The following is a 24,687-nucleotide window of genomic DNA, read 5'->3' as shown; positions in this document are numbered from 1 at the left end:
AGTGTATCGCACTTACTCTCCTTCGTGCGTTGATATGCCGATCCTTTAGATTTTATGAAATCGTCCGGCTATATGCGGCACATACTTTTGGTATTCTACATCCACATTGGTATGGTTGATTCAGCGGTATTTGAGTGATTTTATTTCATCTGTGACACAATTTAATCCCCGCCTCCACTCAAACGGAAAAACGCAAAAAATATACAGCAGAGTTTTCTCATGATGATTTCGCCCTTCTATTTTATATGACGTAGAAACTGTATCGTTGTATGCAGTTATAATACTTTCGTGTGAAAGTTGTAATTGTGACTGATGTTCTTAACCAATATATTACTATATCCGGCATCAAGAACTGCGATGAAGCCAAAGAAAGCCGAGGGGTTGCTAATTGTGATGTTTATTAGACATGTGGAAATAAGACAAATGAAAATGAAAGTGGCCAAAAAAAAAAGATAGCTTTGCAGTAGGTGGAAGTCGAACCCACATTTTCCGCATTAGGCGAGTGGTGCTTTACCAATAACGCTGCCGTGGCTGCCGTCTAATGTCTCTGGAATTTGTGCATGCGTCCAATATTAGCACTGAGAGTGTTCGCCAATGCCGCTCGCGGCCAAGGAGGCGTATGTAGCACAAGCTTTTAACCGCAGACTTCACCACGTGGTACGTGGGCTTAGGAGCAGGCGAATGGCCAATTTACCCTCGTATGCTTCGTCATGACATCGAGGCTGCCAAAGTCTAGACTCTCGTTATGCAACGAGCGTGAAGATTATAGGGACCTGAAGGCTTTCATTTTGTGCATATACAGCAAATACGCAAGAATTTTTAGGGGATAGAAAGCCACCGCAGTAGCTTAATTCGCAAATCACTGCACGCGTAATGCAGATGGGCGTTCGGCTCCCACCTGCGGCAAGCTGTCTTTTCGTCCACGTTAAGTCTATTTACGTCCTTATTTCTACATTTCAAATAGGCATGATAATTATTTTACCATCAGCTTTCTCTGGCTTCACTGTCTGTGATGTGCAACTAACAAAAAGTCGAGCCTCATGAATCCGCGTGTTATTCTTGCTTATATCTGACATTGTTTTATGCGAATTACACTGTTGGTCTCCTCCATTTTGCTACACCTTCTATAGCAGTTCTCCACAGTGTCGTATTGGTGCCGGACAAGTTTACGTCATATGAGTTGTAGCGTGGCACTTGCGCGCCTCGTGGAGCACACAAATTGAGCTGAAAGGTACAGCTGCTAGCGTGCTGTTTCGCCTGCTGCGACATATCGCGCATCTTTCACGATCGCGCTCAAGAGTGCGCACACAGGAATTGGCTTTTCATTATTGCTGTAACATATGGTGGCAGTACAACGGTAACAAACGGCTTGCGCATGGCGATATGCAGCATTCGAGAGCACGACCAACATAAAAGCAAGCTATCACGCTATAATCGAAACCTGTCTCAGCAGCCTGCCAACAGCACTTAGCATGGGCTTTGTTCTTTTCGGCAACTAGACTGGCTAGACACGCCATGTCGTCCGCTAGAAGGAGCTAGCATGGCTCACCATCTGCAGTATTTCCAATACAGTCAGGGCAAGAGTGCCGAGAAGTCCTGCACAACTGCATCTTGCACGGCGTCAAAATTAGGAACGCCGCGCAGGCGGCACACACTGCACTGTGGCATCGAGCACGAGAGCGTTGCAGCTTCCCGAACTAGCGCGAAAGTGTAGCCAAATTTATACCTTGTACTTTTCCTAAATGTGCCGACGTGATTTACAATTTACAACGTTACAATTTTGAGCTCGCGAGCAGCGCTCACGCGACTGCCTTCAGCTGCTTGAAAACTCTCCATAGCGATAGCGAACCAGTGTGACCACGGCGCGGCTACGTTGCAGGTGTACTTCTTGCCGGACCACAAATACGTGCGTTGGCTGACGCGAACCGCAATGGCACCGCTTGGCGTCAATAACGTCATAGCGCTGTCGGACCAGAAGCAACTAGACGAGGTCATGACCTCCTCTAACCAGACGCCTGTGGACAGCGCAGTGCTCGTATTCAAAGGTATAGGACCGGACAACGCCGAGCCTACCAGCATCACCGTATCCTTCGTGAGCTCTCGGCTGCCCCTCGACGTCAAGGTACACAAATAGTGCCTGCCGTTCGGAGGAAACAAAGAAACTCACCGTAACTGGCAACTTTCATTTCTCTTTTATGAAAGGGTGCATATATAGTGAGAATTTTGTACCATCACCCTGTGCGTTCCACAACAGATGACTTAAATGAACGCCTTAGTGAAACCACCTTAAAAGCGTAGCTTTAGAGATCGGCCCGAAGTGTTATTTGAGAAATCTAAGATATGCAAGTTGCATCAAGACTCCTTTTAAAAGAGAACGATGATAAACATTTCCTAAATATAGTCGGGCAATGATGATGTCTACGAATATGATTGTCTTGAAGTTTCCAACGTACACTTACCCTCATTGTTGGCCTTATGCCTTTCTCGGCACGTTTATCAAATATAGACAAACAATACCTTCAATGTAAGGCCTAACACAAATAAGACGTAATATAATAACGAAATTTTAAAAACGAATAACGAACTTTCATTTATCATCTCTTTGTTGACTGTACGTGTTTCAGAAAATTGTTTCTGCCAAAGCACATAAACCACCTGTGCAATCAGTACTTGAGGGGCTGTCACAAAGTTTTTATTGAAATTGACGACACTCAGTTAACCTTGAAGGAACTGTACAGCGAACAGTGTCGTAACCATATCTATGGTTGCGCGAGAACATTGAAAGTACTTCGTTCGTTCAGGAAAAAAATAATCATTTCACTTAAACGCTCTTGGAAGGTCACATGTTGACTACACATTATGGAGTCTTGCACATAATACCATCAAATAAGCTAATGATTTAAATGAAAATATTTACCTTAACCTGCGCTAGCATAACATAACGACACGTTGCTGTCTATAACGACTTTTCTTGCGGACAAATGACTTATCTTTCGAAATAGTTTGCATAATGCATAGCTCACAAACTTTAAAATGCCACATATGCTGCAGATGTGGCAGAATTCTTCAAAAAACAATAAATTGAAATTACCTGACTATGGTCACGCTGGGATTTAATGGGTAAAGTGCCTTGAAGAACGAGGCCTATCCTGTCATACAGTAACCTACGTTCTAAACTTCGTCAGGTGTCATTTCATGGCTATGTTTCGAAATGCTCTGAGGACAGTCATAAGACAAAGTAGAGGACGTACTTACTTCTCTGCAGTGATGCCGTGCACTATTCAATCCCACTAACAAGCAACAACAAAGAGTGGTCTGAATACACAAGACGAAATGCTTCTATAGCTCGAAATCAAAGCGAGAGAGGAGGTGAACGGCAACGTCAGGTTTCGTTTGGAGGGACACAGCCGCTTTCCAAAATCTGATGAGCACATGTGACCTTGTTGTTCGACTAAAGAAGAAATTCTCCAGGAGCTTCTAGAAACAATGTTATTAACACTGTTGACAGGTTGCTGCATCACTACAGCTTCCGATTTCTAGCATTAATCTACCGAGTGTTTCAGCGAACATTTTGAAAAATGTTTAAAGGTTGCCTGTGGCAGATAGCGCTATTCTGCTTCATGAGCTGTTCTACTCCAACAGGTGGACAATACGTGCACAAAAATTGAAATGCATAATCGACTAGTTAAAAAAATTGACTAACGAAGTCTTCAACTAATAACTTATAGCCCATATTGCAATTTACAAATTCTAGCCGTAGAGTTCTCAACGCGGATCTACTTGGAACGAATTCTAAGGATGACACCAGTTTCGAGATATTAATTGCCGAACTTTGCAGAGCAATGCATTGGCGTTCGAGTTACTTTCGTGCTTCAATGCATAAAACGACGTTTTGTAGAGAAACAAGTGGATCGTTCCAAGTGGATTCGCTGGCGAACTCCACGGCTAGAATTTGTAAATTGCAATATGGGCCTTAAGGTAATTAGTTAAAAAACTTAATCAGTGAATTTTTGCTAATTTATCGAGTATGCATTTCCATTTTTTTGTACAAGTAATGTCGGCCTCTTCGAGTAGACCAGCTCATGAACTAGAACTATGCTATCTGCCACAAGTAACCTTTAAATTTTTTTGAAAGTGTTCGCTGAAACACGCTTTATACATATACACGTTCTTACCACGCCTATCTTGAAAGTCGTCATGTGTACGTGTATCATTTTACAGCGTAAGCTGCTATGGGCTCATTCCAATAGCCGTTTCAGTTCGCGGTGGTGTCTGCCGCCGCCGCTGGTGACCGTAACCGCTATCGCCGGAAATGCGAAAAAAGTAGCCGGTCCGCGCCGGCATCGAACCCAGATCCGCTGCGCGGGAGCCGGACACTTAACCACTGAACCACGCAAGCGCTTGCTATCCGGCAGCGGAAAAATGCCTTATAAACATGCCCTAGGCAGGCGCGCAAGCGCAGACGACGAGATGCGATTCAGACGAGGTGCGCAATCAACGCGATCCCGAGCATCCGCCAGTATGATGGCGCCATCTATTTAAGGCGCCTGCAAACGCAGCGTGCCCAACATGTAAGTTGCATATAGCACTTGCATGCTGCATGTGACTGTACCTCAAGGGCGTAGCCAGAAATTTTTTTCGCGGGGGGGGGTCACGGCCGACGGGGGGGGGGGGCAAGCTTCTGCTTTCCTCTACGTCACGGGATCGATAATACATATCGGTAGTTTAAGCAGCCTTTATACATGTATATCCAAGACATATGGGACCGCCCCTCCCCCCTCGCGTGTGCGCGTGCTTGTGATGAAATTAAGTAAAAAGTAAAGTAAGCTCAGTAAATACAGTAAGTACGACAGGTACAGTGGACGTTTGGAGCAACGGTCTCTCATCGCGCCACTGAATGAACCAGTCTTCGAAAACACATCATTGAGACGACCCGTGCGATCGGATAAGACATCATTAATTGTTAATTTCCGTTAAGCGTAGATGGCGTCGTCCTCGTCGGGGCGAAGTGCGTTTCACAAGTCAAGGACGGCTATACGCGTGAAAATGCACGTATGACCAGGCTATACCTACTCCCATAGCAATAGCTTGTTCGCTGCGTATTTGCGCTAGAAAACTTAAATACGCGCAAAAACGCGTAAGGCTTTTTTTTTTTTGCGAAGCTTTCGTCGCCCTGCTCCCTCATACGAGAGGGTTGCATTTCCTGCGGCAAGTGCATGGGCCGCTGTGTCTTCCGCTGTGTGCGAGCGTGCAGCCGTCATTTGCCTTTACGTCAACAGATTCCGAATTGTACAGAATATTTCACCGCACAGCATAGATATGGCATGTGTACGCATTTTAAGTAGTGCGTGCAACTCATTTCTGCTTCACTTACGCCGGTGCAAACAGGAAGCGGCCTTGTACCTCACAGAATCTCGACTGGTTGGTGTACTAGTGATGCAGGAATGAACTCCGGTCTTGTTCAGTGCATAGTGCACATAATCAATTTCTCAGGACGCGTGAACTCCGACGAGAACTGTCAGCGCCTGCAACAAGAGTTTACTTACGCTGTACTGCGCACAGCAGTAATTCATGCTTGTCGGCTGTCTGTTTCGTGTATTCTGTTGCGAGTCGGTGGAATTTCACTGCTGTCATCAACCCCTTCGTGTGTACATTGCTGGTTTGGGATTCCACAACAAAACAGCAACTACCAGCCTTCCGTAATTGCTGGTTTGGGATTCAACAACACAACAGTAATTACCAGCCTTCCGTATGGGCGCAATCGCAAACAAGAGACGTTTCTCGCGCAGACTAAGCCTACGTTCACACTTGGGAAGCGGCAAGCGGGCGGAAAGGCCAAAGCGGCCGGAAATTTTTTGCCGCGCCTGTCCAAGTTGTTCACATTTGTTTTGCTACCGCCGCGGCCACCGCTGCCGTTTTCGTCCAGATTCATCTAGTCTGCGTACGTTTGTCGGCGGGGTGGCGCTCATTATCGCATTATTTCGAGCGGTATGTTCATTCATTGACCCACGTACCGTCATCAAAAGTGATCATTGTACGCAACTTCGCGTGTCAGCTGCGACCTTCGGTAAATTCCTCGTTGGCGTTCCGTAATTCTCCTCACACGGGCGCGGTAGCGCTGAGTCACAGGCTGGTGCCTAGGCGTGATAATATTTCTTTAATAGCTTTTATTTACAAGTTGTAAAAACATTTCCTATTGTCGGCGCCTCCAGGACACCAAAGGGGCAACGGGAACACCACAGCTAAAACCCGGGCTGGTCCTTGTGTTGGGGCTCGCCAAAGCCTGCGCGTCCTACGTGAGACCTACGCTCCTAATCTATCGTCGCGACGAGAAAAGCAGCCCGCGACTTCTGCAATATACCGTACATGTGCGAGGAGAATTATGGAGCGCCAACGAGGAATCTGCCTAACTATTGTCTGCCATGGAAGTGGAAGAAGAAATGGCTTTTATACTTCTACCTACTTGTTTTCTAGAAATGGACAATGAATAAACGGAAGACGCGGACACCTCGGAAACGGCGGTGGTGGGTTCGCCTGGCTTTGCAAAAGCGCGAGAAATTGGGTCACGCCAAGGCTTCGTTGCCGCACCTCCGGTCGCGCGACGTTGAATACTATCGCGAGTATTGCTGACAGTACGTTTTAGTGCCACTCTTGTCGTAGAGCAAGGGCTGGTTCTTGATCGCGTCGATCAGCATTACAGCCTACACTTTTGGTGCCATGTTCAATTTTACGACCGGTTGTCTACATGCTATATATAGTGTAGCTTCCAGTGAAGCAGAACGACTTTCCGCCGCGTTTCCGCTTCGCCATGGCGAAAAAATCGGCCTGAAACCGATTTGGCTCGCAGCCTGTTTTTCTGCCTGTTTTGCCGCCTAGGCAGGCGGATTTTTGCAAGATTTTGCCGCTTCCAACAGCTTCGAGACCAACTGTGAACGTAGCCGAAGATCCTGCGCGAGCGCGGCCTGACCGGCACCTGAATTGAAGCCGCGGAAATGTATACCGGAGATTTCGACCACCTGGGGTCTTTAACGTGCACCTAAATCTAGGTAAAAGGGCCTCGTGCGTTTTCGCCATCATCTAAAATGCGGCTGCTGCATTTGTTGCTTCATTTGTTGCGCATTTGTTGCTTCAGAATGCGGCCGCCACATTCTCGCCCAAAACTTCACAGAGTGTCAAAGCCTTGACAAACACCATGACAGCTTTTTCTATATGCAGACATGATTCGCTGTAAATTACCAACCCAAACGGAAGCGTCCAGGAATGAAATTGTGATAGTAGCACCGGTTTCATGAATTATGTCAGCGCGAAGCGACGAGAACAAAGGGTGGGTAAGTGGGGGGGGGGGTTAACCCCCCCCCCCCCCCCGCTGGCTACGCCCCTGCTGTACCTGGTTAACTCAAGCAGGCTATAGGGGACTATTTGTCATCAGCCCGTTTTCTAAATTTCAATAACCAATCGTCATCATCATCAACAACAGCAACGTACCGTGCCACGAGTCAAGGGATGTGAGATGTGCGCCACGTATACTGGATACCTCTTCGGTACACGTTATGGCGTCTCCTCGCAAGGTACGAACCCCCGCTGAAAAAAGCAAATCGTAGAGCTCCGTGCGCGGCTACAACGACGCATCATCGAGCTCAGCACACTGCTGTGCAGAGAGCATTACAAGCCGCACCTCGCCGTCGATTCCGGGCGGGCAGTTCAGGTCGTTCTCGTCAAAACGAGGCGAAGAGACTTTGCTGCTAAGACCCTGTCGTGCGTGGTGCCGAAATTGGAGCTTCTTTTGAGCCACTCCACCAGCTTACGCTGTGACAGTGCTGCGTGTGCCGCGCAGCCCTGTGACTTTTTTCATGCGTAGATCTCGTATACGCAAATTCTGTGTTCAAGCAGGGTATTTTCGTAACACAATTTTTTTTCAGAAGAAAAAAAAAACCGTCATCCACCCGAATGTAGCGCGATGCTGCAGTGGAAACCCTTCGTGTTACCTCGTACTACAGTCATGTGGATGCCGAATTTCCGTTTCATAACCCTTCTTCCACCTTGCGATATTCCGCTGAACGGATGTCAATTTTTTTTCGACGATACATTTACTATGGTTAAGTTTTTTTATAGATGTAATAACGCAGCGCAAACCAACCTAAACAAGAATAATGAAAAACAGGGTAGGGTGTTTTGTAAAATTATTGAACAAAAATTCAGAGCCCTTCGTCTACTGTAAAGATGAAGCCAGCAAAGCTGCGACTACGGTGGGTCTGTTGTAGTGAATATTGCTATAGTGAATTTATATATTATCATTATTGACTATATTAAGCGTCTTCGGCATGTTCGTCAAAGAGCAAGGGCACTGGCGTCTTGTTTTCGCCCGGCGCGATGACCAACTATAGTGCGTTTGCGGCGCCAAGTCCGCCCCATCGTCATAGACTAGCGTAAGAGCCACAGCGTTCGTAGCAGCGGCACACTGACCGGCAGCGTCAGAATCCTGTGAGATTTCACCCACTCCTGCTCTCAGCGGCTCGTACCCACATATCCAACGCAGGTATGAGTCACACGTGATTTCTTTCTTACCCTCCTTCCTTCTTCCTTCCTACTTTCTTTCTTTCTTTCCTTCCATCCTTCCTTCCTTGTCCCTGGCTCATACCCGCTTATCCAATGCTGATATGCGCCACACGTGATTTCATTATCGGTAATTATGATCTAACTGACGAGCATGTGATGTTATTCATGTCATTACCTATCTGGGATGTTGGTCATCCGTTTTGACACCTGTGCTAAGGCACAACTGGCGGGAAACCACTACGTACATGGAGCCGAAATGCTTATGGTAGTTTTTTTTTCTACATGCGGACATGATACTGGGGGAACTAGCCCTTAACGGCTTCGCTGTAAAAATTATAAAAATCACAGCACTGAAAAAGGTTCCCGTAACATCGCCGTATAGTAGCGTTCTGTTGGTGCAAGCGCGTTCGTCGGTATAGCAAAGGATCACCCAATCGGTAGGACAAATGCAAGAAAAAAACTAACCTATTATTTACGCTCAGGAAGGACAATGGAGACCCCGTAAGTGCCTAACAGTACTTTTCCATCGTAAAGATAACCACCTTTCTACCGCTAAGCTGCGCTGAAGATGGTGTGGTCACTAACTGTGCAGCTGACGTACCAGGAGCGCCTCATCACTGAGCCGGAGGAGCCCATCAACGAGTCCCAGTTCCCCGAGATGAACACAGTGCTGCCCATAATGGCGATGCTGCAGCAGAAGCATCTCGAGCGTCAGGCGCAGCGCTTCAACTATACCGGCCCCCTGCCCGAGGTGACCATGTGCCGCTTCCCGTACCCGCCCTACTTTGAATTCCACGACATGAAGACCTACGCGCTCGTGCTGACCCGTTTCTGCGTCGGCATGCTCGTGCCCTTCGCAGTCTACGTGGCGCGCCTGACGATTGAGAAGGCCTCGGGTGAGACAGTACATTTAAAGTATAACAAAAGGGTGGGCAATAGAGATATATGCTTTGAAAAATCGTACACGACGGTGGACATGTACAGCAAAGCCATATAATAGGAGTCAATGTCGTTTGCTTTCCGACTCGTCAAATTAATGCACAGGCGCCAACTTAAATAGCGGCTACTAAAAGTTATTCGCAAGGAAACAACTACTTACACCGTAATTGTCGTTTGTTGATTTGAGAAGCTCAATCAATATGAATGAAGCTCCACTTTTTTAGCCGATAACATTCAAGTCAAGGTGGCTCAGCGTCTATGATGTTCGATTGCGCAGTATGAGACAGGGTTGCTCACGATACTTTGAAATGGCATCTAAATATGTGTGCAAGGTCCCCACACAAGGTGTGTTTCAGTGAGCAGATACATGCACATAACCTGTATTCGATGCAGATACCAACTACAGTATATTTGATGCTTCAATACATTCCTCTGACCCAATCATAGCTCCAGTGCCACACTTCCCTCGCAGTGGTAAGGTACTTTTCCAATTTACTTGCATATCTATTGAGTACTTTAGATCCCAGTCACCTGCTCTTTATCATTTATTCTTATTACCTGGTAAGTAAATTTCGCAAGGTTCAGTTCATACACCGAAAGTTTGAAGTTTATTGATCGCTTCTATAAAGCACAGCGTTTCTTCATGCTACCTCGTTTCAATATTTTATGGAAGTACTGCTCTTAATTGGTAGCTTTAAAATAGGGCACTCAAGCCTAGGGTGCCCAAAGCGAGTAGCGTTTCACCAATACACAGACGCTGAACGAAAACCGTTTTCTTGGATTTGGGTTTGCACTCCCCCCAACCAGAAAATTCAACATATAGCCTGGTTGACCCTAATGTTGCTTTCACAAACATGGTAGCTCTTATCGACGCCATAGCTCTCTGTTCGCACCATAGCTGTCTTGATTTCTGAGTGCCGCCGAACGCTTGTAAGAAACAAGTAATCGTGAGCGCTATCGCTTTCTCTCATCTTACGTATGTGACGAACATTGAACGATAAATTGCTGCTATTTTCGACATCGCTTCCTGATGCCAGAGCACATAGGTTTAATGCGGGAAGGCTCTTGCTTACTCTGGCTTGCCTTGGGTGCGTGTCACAGCTGTCCCCGATTTGTCGTCGGCGCGAAGTCGATCGACGGGGTAGACAAGCTGGTTGGTCGTTCCGTACGCAAGCGAGCACAGTGAAAAGAGTCAGAGTCGGGAGTAAACAAAAACAAGATATTTATCGGCTGATCAATACACACAGATTAATAAAATACAATAATAAAAAAAACACAAGACAGACTAACACACCTGAACTTAATCTAACACAATGATGAAGACAAATAAATACGAGCAATCAACAGAACATATACATATGAAACAGTGCGAGGATCAAATAGACAAGAATACACTTAACAGTGTTTCACTAAAGCAAAGTTCAAAATAAATCAAAGTTCAAAAGAAAACAAAGGGTGTCATACGCATGGCCGGGCAGCAGCAGCAAGTCCATAAACCGTGGAAGTCGGTGCACAAAGCTTTCCCGAAGAATGCTGGCGGTCCGATCTTGTCGAGGTGGATGCGAATTGCTGAGCTGGGTTTCCCGGGAGTCTAGATCTGACGTCTTCTCTCAAGCAGGTTGAGCTAACTTGAGGCGAACTACCGTGAGCTTCGTTGCAGACGCTGGTTTGACGTCTCGTACGTCAACAAGTTCCTCGGAGTTCCGACGTGGCCAGGCGGCCCAGGCGATACTGGACGACACTAGCCCCCCAACGGCTTCTCAGCAGCGCATAGGTTCAGCTTCTAGACTAATCAGCAGGGCCCAAAACCTGCGCTTAAATAGCCTCTTCTTTCCCTAGTTCCCTATGTAGGGAAACTGCCGCTATGTAGCGTTCTCCGAATTCGGGGCTCTTAGCTCCCAACAATCTTGGCCGCGGCCCTTTCACCATGGACGAAGAACCGCAGATTATCCTCTCTCCCAATGTCAAGGGCCAAGGTCGAGCCCGGCACTAGCACGTGGCCGTACACGTACACTTCGGGGTCCGTAATCGGCGTGTCGCGTCTGGAATCGAGATGGCACCCCGAGTGGCCACGACGCTTCTGACGCCCGTAATTCGGCGTGTCGCTAATCAGCGTCCAAACCATTCGAAAATATGCCGCTCCGTGACAGTGCGTGACGACGACAAATTAGTTAGTCCCTCAGAACTAAGTGTAATAAATAGTTTTCTGTAAATGTAGTAACGATCGAAATTCTCATTAAAGAACGAAGTACGTATGCTGGAGGCATATACCATATAACGTTCATTTTATTCTTCACCGTAGCTTCGCTTTCGAGCCGCGGAGGCGCTGTAACACAAGACAAAAACCGCGAGTAGAAAACCCTATGCTAAAGCTCGTACCTCCTCCATACCCCAAAGCCGATGTACGCGAAGCCAAACATTTGTGGCCCCAATTTAAAATTATAGTAGCAGTTTATCGAGTTCCTTAGAGCTGTGATCGCTTGTATAAAAAGTGGACAGGTGCTGCTACCAATTAGACACTGATTGAGCCCAAACGGTTAATTCTTCAATAAGCAGGGCCAAACACTTGTTTATACTTAACGTAGCACGCTAGTTTCGCTGGAAGCTGAAATTCAAAATTGATCACTGCCCTCTTCATCCCTTCCCACACCACCACACCAAATTGAGTTTTGTCCTTCTACGGATCACCAAAGAGGCCCTGACTTCACGCGAAAGTTTATCTTGCACTGTCGAGAGTGCGCGCATTACATATTTATTCGCGAGGTCAATGTCCACAATGAATAAATTACAACCGCAGAATTAAGCCAATGCCTTCTTCTCTAGAAAAAAAAAATTTGTGGTCTGCAACGTTGTGCGACCGTTTTCATCAAAGTCACCTGGTGTAAAATTAGCTATCGCCAGTTCAGTACGTTGTTCCTACATCTAATACGGTCAGAATGTATTATCTGGTCATCATAATCTGGGAGACGATATCGCTGTTAACAAGTAGCTGAATAACGTGCACAAGAAAGTGCGGCTCGCGTTAGCTTAAGTCTCGGTATTAGTCATATATGTATGACAGTTGCTCGGCTGTAAGGTTTGTTGGCGTGAGCTTCGGCGTTTTCAGCCGGTGCGGGGGAGCAATGGCCTGAAATAAGAAGTGGAAAAAGAACACCTCAGATAGCTTTGGTCTTTGCTTTCCGCAGGCAGAAATTGTCGTGAATGTTACCTGAATAATTTCTTGGCTGAGAGCATTCTATCAGGCGGGAGAAGGCTCGCACTTGTTCAACGATAAATTATAGGTACATGCGTGTGAAGTCCGCTAGAGCTTGTTGTGCTAACCCAGGCCAGCGCAGGGGAGGATATGTTGAAGGAATAAACAGATAAGGCTACAACCAAACAGTAATAGCTGCTGTAAAACCTAATAAGGGCGGCCACATCGTCATTCACGTACAAAAGGCCTCTTTTTCTTTTTTTCCGCATTCCTAAGTGTGAGAAGAAAAATCACGGTCTGTTTTTGTACTAATCCTTTTCACGCATCAAAACCCACCGCGGTGGCTTTGCAGCTGTGTTGTGGCACTGCTAAGCGCGAGATCGCGGGTTCAAATCTCGGCAGCTGAGGCCACATTTTGATTGGGGCGAAATGCTAAAACGCCCGTGTTCTGTGCATTGGGGGCACGTTAAAGATCCTCAGGTAGTCAGAATTAATCCGAAGTCCCCTACTACGGCTTGCCTCATAACGAAATCGTGATTTTGGCACGTAAAAAAAACCCCAGAATTCAATTCAATTCACGCATGAAACGTTTAGTGCCAAGATTTGCGATTTTTCTTTTACCTGGCGCCATGCCGACGCACATTTGGCTATCCAGAAGTCCATAAGGTGATGTTCGCTGCACTCCTGCAGGCATGAAGGAGTATCTGCGCATGGCTGGTCTGAATGATTGGATTTATTGGATCAGCCACTACCTGAGTGGCGGCTTCATGCACCTCATCATCGTGACACTCATGATGCTATTCCTGTGCATCAAGCACAATGACCAGGGCCGTGCGTTCATCCAGTACAGTGACCCGCTGCTGCTGTTCTGGATACTGATGTGCTTCTGCAGCTCCTGTCTGATGCACGCCACCCTGCTCTCAATGTTCTTCGAGAGCCGTAAGTATGCTTCCCTCTTTGGTACCAGGCGCGCGCAAGTGCTGCCTATGGCCTGCATGTTGTCCGCATAAGCCCTCCATTCTAGGCTCAAATAAGACATGGTTCACCGGAAGCTGTATATTTCAAGTGATCAACAGTGCAAGAACAAGGGAACTCTGTAACAACGATGGCTAGCTGGTTTTGCACGATTCAAAGTACAATAGCTTGACGTTTTGAACAAGGAAAAAACTGATAAATAGAGAAGGACAAGTGCTGGTATAAGAGTGCCTGTTCTTGTTTGCTCTTGGGTTTTGGTCTCCTTGAAGAAGTCGCGCTGTTATACTTTGCAACAAAAGAAACCTTCGACTGTAGCCAACGTTCCTACTAGGGAACTTACCTTTATCAGGCTAACAACTGCGGACGAAGACAAGTCCACTTGTCAAAACTTTGGCTAAATCGTGAGGCTTCACTTGTACCCCACTACTGATAACTTGTGGTAAAGATGTCCGAAGACAGCGGTGTGCTGTTTTACCTGGGACTCTAAGTTCAGAGACAAAAAAAGGACCTTCCACTATTTCAATTATGTTACGAGGGTGGTGTCTTAGGTAGTAGAGAGATGCTCAGCCTTGAATGGTCTACGAGAGTGCCACCCCGGCAGTCAATCGCCTCTGTTCAGGTGATAATGTTGCCACCAACGTAACTTGCACTTACGCTTCAACTTTTCCTATAATGAATATAAGGTTTAAGCATGGAAATCCAGTTGGCCAAACACTGTAAATGGCGGTAATACATTATTTTTTCTACGAATTGCCATGGAATTGCTATTACTCACAATATGGCTCCTGGTAATGTCACTTGTGGTGCGCCTGTGTTTCCTACCAACCTTCAAATGTTGGTTCAAAGCTTTGTATAGTTTAGCGTTTAGAATGCAGTCACTATAGCATATCATTTTCAGCGAAAAACATTACCATTCGTCACTAAGTCTAAAGGATATTTCAGTAGCAACACTCAAAATGGGCACCACACTGATGCATTTTAAGAGCTCTCCCTGCGTTTCTAACACCATGAAAATACTCAAATGGCACTTTAGTGTCTAAGTAAGGCTAGGCGTTGCGATAAAACAAACTGCCAATGAAAGTAGATTCTTCCAGACTCGTTCGAAGTCACTCTCTTGTAGACTGAACAGACACTAACGCCAGATGACCATTCGTATTTTATTCCACAAGGGGTATTTAGCTAAACAGACTGCGAGGAAGTGCCCGTCTCATTTAAGTTGCCATGTTGCGCCTTATCTCTTGTCTATAGCGTAGCGACGCAGTGCCTATTCTTCCGGGCGGCATATATTCAAGATCCAGAAGGCACAGCGCCTTAGCAACCGCGGTTGAACGCGATTGGCTGAGACGCCACCGGCGTCTCTCGACGCCCTTTGTGAGCGCTGTGAAAGTACGTCGCGCCACCTAACGCATTTTACGCAAAACTAACCTAACATAACCTAACCTAACCTAACCTGACCAAACTTACACTCATAGGCGTGTGCAGGATTTTTCATTAGGGGGGGGGGGGGGCGAGGTTTCCCCAGAGCGCCCCCCCCCCTTTCTATCAACGCACTCCCACTGATGTCCTTCCGCTCATATTGTAGTGCTGAGACGAGATATGGTTATGAAACATTTATTTCAACAATATTGAATTGTAACATATCGAAAATATTATTAAACAGTTGGTTGCACTTTCTTGTGAAACGTCCGCAAAGAAAGGCCGTTCCTGCGCAGCTGAGGCGTCAGTGACACAACGCGCGTACAAAGAATTTTGATTCTTTCTAAACCAGAGAAAGATACGACACATATGCCATCTTTAACAGCACAGAATATTTCAAAATATTCCCTCAACGTGTTTCTGCTAGTATGGAAAATATAGTATACATACAGGGCAAACGCATGGGTGCACCTACACATGGCGAAAGCTGTCATATGGCGTCTGCAACGTTCATGCAGAGGACGAAAAACGCCACCCAATACACAACGTAATGGCAACGCTTAAAATCACGAGAATATACCGCAGATTAAAAATACGAGAAACAGCCATTTACAATATTTAGTAATTATTGAAGATAAACGTCATGACATATGCCCTTTTTTTCTTCAGAGCATCCAAATGTACAGTTGATAATCTTACTTTCTAGCGCTTGATAGAAACATGTAATAGAAATAAGTGCTATAATTACTTTTTTTGCACAAGTCAACACTCACGCATTACGTCATGTTCAACAAACATTATAGAAACTAATGGATATGTTATGTGGTGGTAAAATATTTTATGACTAGACTACTAAAATGTGTAGCACGTGGGAGATATAATACTTTCACCAATCGTGAAAAGTCTAAAGCAAAAATCTACGCGATTTTGTCGCTAACTGTTCGATGACTGACTCAGAACTTGTTGACAATGCAATCTGTTGCTCAACGAACGGTAAAAGCAGCCACCGAAGCCGGTCATGACTCATAGTTGATCTCAGCTTTGTTTTCACAATGGCGAGCTTTGAAAATGTCCGCTCGCACGAGCAGCTAGTCACAGGGACAACTGCAAAGCCTTTAAGGATTAAAAAAAACTCGTTATAAACTAACGCTCCTAGGCCGTTTTGTTGCAACCAGTCTAGCCATTCATTACAGTCGCCGAGCTTTATGTGCTCTGTGCTAACCTGTGCCTTCAGTAAGCGGAGCTCAACCCGCAAGCTGTCAGACTCCCCGTGAAAATACTTAGTGACAACGTCTATCTCCTCGTCATTGGCAGTGAGGCGCAGAATGTTCATTATCGCAGATATGAGAACGGCTGTCTCTTGCGGGAATCTTGTCTCAATTCCTTCAAGGAAAGCATCAAGCTTGGAGTAAAAAAAAAAAAAACGCTGACGCGGAGTTCTTCCTCCTTTGTTTCGTGAAAAAACTGACTGGCGAAGTTCACGTCTGCGCGTCTAGACACTTTCCTCTGTCACAGCAGGAATACTGATCCCGCGAGTCTGGCATATCTCTGTGGGACCTTGAAACACCTTTGTAAATGCACTCTCGTCCAGCCTCATTTCCTTGAGAGCTTCTTGGAGATTTTTCACTGTCTGGAATGCAGTAAGAAGATTTATTTTTGGGTCCTGAAGCATGCGGCTAACCTTGAGGACCGTCTGCAGCACAGGATGGGCCATTTCCATACAGAATTGAAACTCGAAGCTTTCCAGTTGCGCGGGAAGTCCTTTTGCTTCTGCTCGCGTTTCCGAATGCTGCGTGTTTTCTATGATTTCCTCTGCGGCGTCTACCAAGGCGCAGTTGTTATCCCGCACTGCTTTGACGGCTTCTGCCCGGCAAGCCCATCTGGTTGTGGACAAAGTTTTTAGCGTCGTTAGACCTGTGCCTAACGCCGAAGATATATGCTCAAAAATTGAGTGACGCACTGGGCTAGATTCTATGAAGTTGTATGCTAGCTGCAAGGTGCCGAAGAAATCAAAAAGAATTTGTTCTCGGCCCTTGACAAACGTGCATCAACGAGAGCTAGATTCAAACAGTGAGCGTAACAATGGACGTATAATATTCTGTTGTTTTTCTCTTTGCATTCAGCTTGCACTCCAGAAATGTGCCCTGACATGGCAGCAGCGCCATCGAAGCAAACAGAGTTCACTGATGTCCACGTGATTTTGAGAACACCTAGAACTTGCTGAACGACAATGGGCTGAACCGAAAAATCTACCCGTGTGCTCGCTGCGTTTCCGTGCATAACGAAACCAACGGAGGCGCTAACAAGTCGTGTAATGCGCCTTTCAAAACGCAGATTTTTCTAAGCGCTTTTCTGTCGGACTTTGGTATGTTTTATGCACGTGTAGGGGGAACAAACGAATACCAAGACAGGTCAACGTTGTACGAAAATAAAACTGTAATATTATGAATTATATATATATATATATATATACTCCGAAAGTTCATAAAATCTGGAAAGGTGTTCAGTTACCGTGGTATCGCATTTGCCGTTAACTCACATCGGCTTGTTGGATGTCGCGAGGACGACCCGAACTTGGAGCCCCTCACATCAACCGGACACAGGAGGCTCCACGACTGGGCGATGCAGGCCAGGCAGACGGTCACATGAAGTTATCACAGGTAGACGATACGCGAAGACGCAGAGAACGTTCCCACTTATCGTGCCAGCAACTTACCTGTAGTGATTACTTGAAGAACTCATCTCCTAAACTCTGAGAAAAAAATGTCACAGTTTCGCCCTTAGGGCGAAGCAATGAATGCGATAGAAACACAGCAATGTCATACGAAGTAAGGTGAGCGAGCGGCTTTGGTAGCAATATGAATTGTAGTAAACATGAGCTGATTAAGTAAGCAGGTGTGCTGCGGCGTAAGTAGACCGACATGAAGAGAGACTCGATGACCACGAGAAGGCGCGTGTGAAACGGTGGTGTTGATGAGAAGCGCTTCCCGTGGGCAGCGCGTGCGAAGGGACACACCTGTAGTGCTGCACTGCCGATCCGGGCAGCATTGCATGTGTAGCGTGCGTTGGAAAATGTGGCCCGACTATTACTAACTGAATGAACAAGCGTGGTGTGAGCGCGCACAAACAAACATGAATAGATCACACTGAATGACTGCAGACAACGACTGTCAAAACGCTGGCAGCGAGCGCATACGCCGCAGCGGGCGAAGGTACGTGCGGTCTATCGCTTCAACGGAAACTGAGCGGCGAATGCACGGCGCATAAAGGTCAGAGCCGTGTGGAGATAAGAGACGGTGCTAGGGTGCATCGATGCCAGCGCCACCGTTCAGGGTGGTGCCAACCTTTGACCGCCCCCGCGCCGCCGCTTTCTCGCTGCGACGCCATATTGTGTCACAGCGAGCCGTTGCGATTGCTTGGTGCCGGTGCTGAGTTCGAGGCACAGTGCGCGCGGATGCTTCGCGGTCGCTTATACTTGCTAGACAGTGTTCAGCCGCATGACTGACAAGCTATCAAGTGCATCGTGTCGACATGACGGGCTGTTGTGTTCCCAAGTGCGCCGGATCGATGCGTAAAGGACTGCGTTGTTTTCGCTTCCCCCGGGACCCAGAGCGACGGAAGAGATGGGAAGCCCAAGTAAAGCGCGATCACTGGAAGGCAACGGATAACTCCTGCATTTGCGAGGTAAGTGTCAAGAATGTTTAGACTACCGCACCGTGTTTTTCATTTAAATAAGAAAGTATTCTCTGATCCTCGCTCACGTACCTACGTTCGCTCACGAACTAAGTAAGCACTGCACCGATGCTGTCTGAGTAGCGTATGGTTTGCGAGCGCGCGTCGCATAGGCTTTTTTCGTTTTGATGGGCGCAGTCTGTACCCTTATTTTAAAGACTGACGAAGATGCTTAGCCGCGAAATAGTCTTACATTAGCTACGAATCGTCACGTAAGCCACCTATTTTCCTTTTTCACGGGAAGCACACATCGTGTGTGTCTCTTGTTTCTTTTTTTTTCTTTTTTTGGTACTGGTTATTTGGGACTAAAGAACGCAGTGCTTCGTCTGGGGAGAGCGGCTGTTTTGTACGTGGTAAGCGAAACATTGTGATTTTCTCTGATTTCTCAGGAGATATCTTGCGGACCTCAGGGTGTTACGTTACATGGCTGATTTTTTAGACTTGTACATATTTGTAGCGTGGTGATCGTAAGCCGATGGTCATTCGTGCTCATTCCCGATCGTAGTGGGTACTGTGACGGTATTTAAATGCCTGTGCACGGTATTCCCAGGTGTAGTAGAGTTAAGGGGCATCATGGGACCAAAATGTTTCGGCGCTTTCTGGCATGGTGTCAGTTGTAGCCTGTGCATTTCTTCGAAACGTGTGCAGCGAGGTAATACAGCATTGCTTCTGCTAAAAATTATTTTTAAGCACTGTAATGGGTTCTCTGACTTTACAAGGAAACTTTTCATATAAATAATCACTTTTGTTGTTTTACCTGTACTTAGAAACACTTTGAAGAGGACCAGTACGAGGGAAATCGACAGGATGGGCGCCGTCTGTTAGTCAACAGCCCTACATCATCATGGACTATATTTTCGAAGTGAAAAACATTGCTAATCTGTATTTGACTGTCTTAGTTTCATGTACTGTTTTTGTACGTGATATGTATGCAGTGTTGTTTATTTTTTCAATGTAGTTATCAGTGTTCTAATGGTTATTTATGAAATGTTCTGTACTCGCCATCGATGTGTTTGGCTGATGCGACGTATTCGATGGTAGCTGATGTATGTATTCTGGCTGGATATCTTGATTAATATTACCCGCGGTTGCGTTTTCTTGTTTGCATTCTTGTTTTCGATTTATATTGTGTGTAATAAGGTTGATGTACTCACTTGAACTCCCCCCCCCCCATGTAATGAATAAATAAAAAAAAACTCTCTCTATCCCGAATTGTGTGTCGAGCCTACCTTGCGAATTAATTTTTTTTATCTCGTCTTTCAACATAACCTTCAGGCGCCACACAGTACATATAATTTTTCATGTACATATCTCTTTCATGATTGACTGTACTAGACATTATAAGTAAATGTATTTTGTGCATCGTTTGATTTCTTGTGTGTACTACGCAAGATTGACACAGACAAGTTACGTTACATTTTTCTCTACAGCACTAACTAAACCTTATTTTCACATCGCAGTTATTTTTACACCAGCTTAATCCTGTCAGCACACAGTTTTGTGGACAAAAAAAAGCAAAAATTGTGCGTAGATATCGTCAAATAATTGCAACGAACGCGAAGAGCACGCGCAACGCAAGGGAAACTAACCGCCGTGCGCGAGTGGCTGGCTACGGTAAATGAGGCGTGACGTGTAAACCAAAATACAACAGCGAAAAAGAAAAACTTCCACACACAGGGGGTCGCAAACCTTATATACCAAGCATCGAAGCGCAAAAAAATAGTGCGTATTTTAAACATACACATGGCATATTAAATGTGATTGAATTAGGCAACTTGGGGTATGTTCCCGACGCCATACATTTACGTCTTCGACCTTCGACGAGTTAACGGCTATTGGTTATAAAGATATGCAGATGGGACACCGATAAAAAAATCCTCATCAAGGCAAAGCACTTGGACGCGCCGCGAGTAACACTTTATGAACGCAAGCGTAGCTGAGTCTCAGCTCGTGTGACACAATATGGCGGCGCCAGCGGGGTTGTCTCCACCCTGGACGGCGGCGCTGGGCATCGAGGCACCCTAGTGCGGGCGAGCGACGAGCGCGGTGGTTGGCAGAGTATAAGTGGCTTGTCTCCGCTGGTGGCAACCCGAGGCTCCCGAAGAACGTCATTCGTGGAAGGTGGGCATCTCCCTCTCCCCTAGGCGACGTTTCCCGGGCTTGCCTCCGCTGGCGGCAACCCGAGGCTCCTGAAGACGTTATTCGTGGAAGGCGGGCCTAGTCGCCCCCCCCCCCCCCCCCTACGCACATGCACACAAAGGGATCAGCCACTCGGGCGTCCCAGTCCCCGCACCTGTACACAAAGGGATCAGACACTACTGCGTTCCAGATGCTCGGGAAGAACGTTTCGTAGAAGGCGGGCTTAATCGCTTCCCCGCACCTGCGCACAAAAGGATCAGCCACTACTGCGTCCCGCCCGCGACAACCAAGCACGATGGGGAGACCTCCTCCGTTAATCCCTTTAAACGGGCTGTCGTACGTCAACCGTAACACCGCATGCTTCCGCTCGGGCATACGGCGCGCGGCGAAGATTTTATCTATAGAGAACCTCACGGTGACGGCGACGGCAGAAATCCGGTTGAAGTGTCCATATAATTGCTATCGCAATAAAAAGAGTGTGTTACTCTTGTAGGTACGTCCTGCTTGCTAAGTCTCCGTGAAGAGACGCGTCAACTCTCTTTTGGGCCACGTGACTCTCCGACGAGAGAGTTTACGTGTGCTTTTAATACACATAAACTCGCAAATCAGAACTCGCAAAAAAAAGAGTCCCAAGACTCTTACTTATTGTGTAGCAAGACTCTTGCTGCACAATATTAGTACCATCTGTATTATGAAGCATGATATATTGGAAACGAACCACCGCTGCCCCAAGTGTCATCTGGTGGGTGAGAGCGCTACCAACTGTTGAGCTCGTTCAGCGCATAGGCGCGGCTCGCAGCCTCGTCAAAATAAATGCTGGGGCGCGTGACAAGGGCGCGTAGAATCTAGAGCGCATCCTGGAAAAACAACCCGTGTGCGTTAACGTGAGAATGAAAGCATCAATTTTTTTACCTTAATTTCAGGGGAAAAATTAAATCGGGGCCACATTAGTTTCAATAAATTTCACGGTATACAGGGGTGGATCATGTCGCATTTCGGAGGCGTGGCACTTTGGCAGGATAAACAGAGGCTCACCAAATTGCGACACACATATGGAGCGGCTTTGCTCCGGCAGTAACACGTGGATGACATGCACAATGCACAACAATGCCCGGGTCACCTCATTGGTGTTGTTCTATCTGGGGAAAATATCGCAATACCAGCAGCGTACGCAAACAAGCGTAGCAGTAAGTATTGCTGCGAGTTTTTCTAGCGCTATGTTACACCGGGGAATGTTGTTGGCGGCCAAAGGCGGGAATGTCGAATGCTACGTTAGACGCCTTCCAGCTCGGTAGCGGGCAGTTCCAATCTAGGAAAACGCGTTTTTCTTTAAGTTAAGTATTCTCTTGGCACGAAATAAGTACTACGATGTTTCTGTAATGGTGGTTCTTGCAGCAGTCCGCTCTAACCTTATGTTTCTCTTTAGTGCTCCTTTAACAATAACGAGACCGGCACGACTGAGAAAAAATATGGGGCCAACTTTGCGCCCCCGCCCCCTAGATGATTAGAGGGGGCGGCCGCCCCCCCCCTTCCCCCCCGTGCGCACGCCTATGCTTACACTAACCTACCCTAATCTAACCTAACCTAATATATCGTGGGCGACACGCTATGGCAATAATCCTCAGGGTGTGACATCAGAGCGTCACCGGCGGAGTTTCTGCCAATCGCGTTCAACCGCGGTTGCTAAGGCGCTGTGCTTTCTAGGTTTTCAATATATACGCCTCCGGGTGGTTGCAGCACGCAACAGGCTCACTTTTATTACGACAGTTAACAGAAATACACGGAGGCTTTTTTTCGGGGACGCGAGCCGCACCAACGCTTTTTCTTCAGCGATTGTCTCTGCCACGGCGTTTTGTTACTCGGATGAAAGGAATGAGACGAAGGCGGCTATTATATACGAACCGGATGTTTTGTGTGAAAAGCTCGTACGAACACACAGCGATTTGCCATAAAATTTGAAAGCTGTTTCATGAACGCTTGCTGACCCTTGTGAACAACGTTGGCGCCTATAGTCTGTTTCAGTAGTTCCGCGGAGCACTATGGAAGGTACAGGCCTCTTCGACCAATCAGGAGCGCGAACACATCTTAAATGTGTCCTTCCGCGCACTCTCGTCTGCTAGCAGCGAGCGCTGCAGCGCGAAAGCGACGGGAGCCATCTCCGAAGACTGTTCCGCTTACCAATCTCTCTCGACGTGGTACAATGCTACGTTAAGGCCAAACTACACTTACGCGTGCCGGCGCGCGAAAGCTCGCGCCCGCACGTCTTGCGTTTGCCGCGCCTCGCGAATAATGGCGGTTAGAACCTAGAAGACGCGCACCAGCGCGCGCACACCTGGCTACAGTGGCTAACCTGGCTACAGTGGCTAGAATGGGGAAGTGTGACGAGCGGCACGCAGCGCCTACGGGGCGCATTGAAGCCACCGGTAGGGAACCGCCAGGGGGCGCGCGCTGTCGTTGACACGTCGCCCGATGCGAGTCGCGCCGGCTCTGCTGCTTCAGTGACGCCGCCCGCCCTGACCTGTGGAAAGTTACGTTCGTTTCTTTTTGTGCTGCAGCAAGTCTATATTTGTGACACAGTGACAGCTTGGAAGAGCTTGTCTACTGTCTGCACAAAAACGACGTCATATTGGGCTGTGCACCGCATGGCCCCAGCCTTACCGACCAAGTTACAAAATTATTTTTCGTCATCCATTTTACCTTCTACACGAAGGCACTCAACAAAGAGAGAGTCTTCCCATGAAAAGAAAAAGCACCTGAAGCTCATATTGGGCTGTGCACCGCATGGCCCCAGCCTTACCAACCAAGTTACAAAATTATTTTTCGTCATCCATTTTACCTTCTACACGAAGGCACTCAACAAAGAGAGCGTCTTCCCGTGAAAATAAAAAGCAGCTGAAGCTCAGTCGTGTCACTTAGCAGAGAATAACATAAGGCTGACAACGTTCTGTTTGAACTGTTTGTGAATAATTTAAAACATTTTTTTTCTCGTGAGAAAAAAAAAAGCACCAGCTCAGGTGCGTCGCGTAGCAAAAAATAATCGATGACGGAGAATGGTTTGTTCTAAACGGATTGCGAGCCACTCTTCAAAACTAGTTGTTTGCGTAAACAGGGCGTCAAAAAATAAAATGTTTGCTTCCGAGTTACCACTGGGCGTTCGATAAGGTGTCAGCCGGAGTAAATCGTCTAAAGCAAGCTACATTCTACCATCGACGCGCGCTCAATCGGATTGCTCCCTTGGCGCCTTTCAATTACAAAAGGGCTAGCATAGCCACTCTATTGCCATTTGCCGCCATGCACGAGCGAGAATATATATTGCGAATATTTCTTTTTTGTTATTGCGTATTCGGCTGCGCGCGCGCACGATCGCATTCCACGCAACGCACTTGCACTGCGGCTGCTAGCCGCCGTCGCGGCCGATGTGCAAGTAAAACCCCTTGATAATTCGAAAGTAGCGACACTCTCCTCCCCGCCGCGCTTTCCTCCTCGATTCTCCTCGCCCGCCGGCTGCGGGCGCTGCTCACGGCACGCTATTGGCTATTGCGCCTGGGCTCCCGCAGACGGGCCGCAGAATTCGATGGAGGCGCATGATTTTGGGCCAGTTGCACGCCCTAGTGGCGTAGAAATTTTTGAAAAATGGTGATAACAGCATGGAGAATGCTGAAGGCAACGTTGATGAGGAGGTTGGTTTCATGTTAAAGCCGTATCAATGACACACACTGATGTAAAAGGAGCTTTGA

At 47.0% G+C, this 24,687-nt stretch overlaps 1 protein-coding gene across 1 annotated transcript in view; it reads left to right on the top strand.

Annotated features, from left to right (window-relative positions):
* Positions 1–1,930: 1,930 nt before the first annotated feature.
* Positions 1,931–24,687, top strand: part of LOC119448311 (phospholipid-transporting ATPase ABCA3-like) — a 150,405-nt gene continuing 127,648 nt past the window's right edge. Inside the window, exons 1-3 of the mRNA XM_049664094.1 lie at positions 1,931–2,122; positions 9,149–9,452; positions 13,379–13,627. Coding sequence (XP_049520051.1) covers positions 1,931–2,122; positions 9,149–9,452; positions 13,379–13,627 — 745 coding nt within the window. The remainder of the gene's footprint in view (positions 2,123–9,148; positions 9,453–13,378; positions 13,628–24,687) is intronic.

The sequence above is a fragment of the Dermacentor silvarum genome, chromosome 1, assembly GCF_013339745.2.
Source record: "Dermacentor silvarum isolate Dsil-2018 chromosome 1, BIME_Dsil_1.4, whole genome shotgun sequence".
Classification (NCBI taxonomy): Eukaryota; Metazoa; Arthropoda; class Arachnida; order Ixodida; family Ixodidae; genus Dermacentor; species Dermacentor silvarum.
The sequence above is the reverse complement of the archived record's forward strand: the minus strand, read 5'-3'. Positions and strand labels throughout refer to the sequence as shown.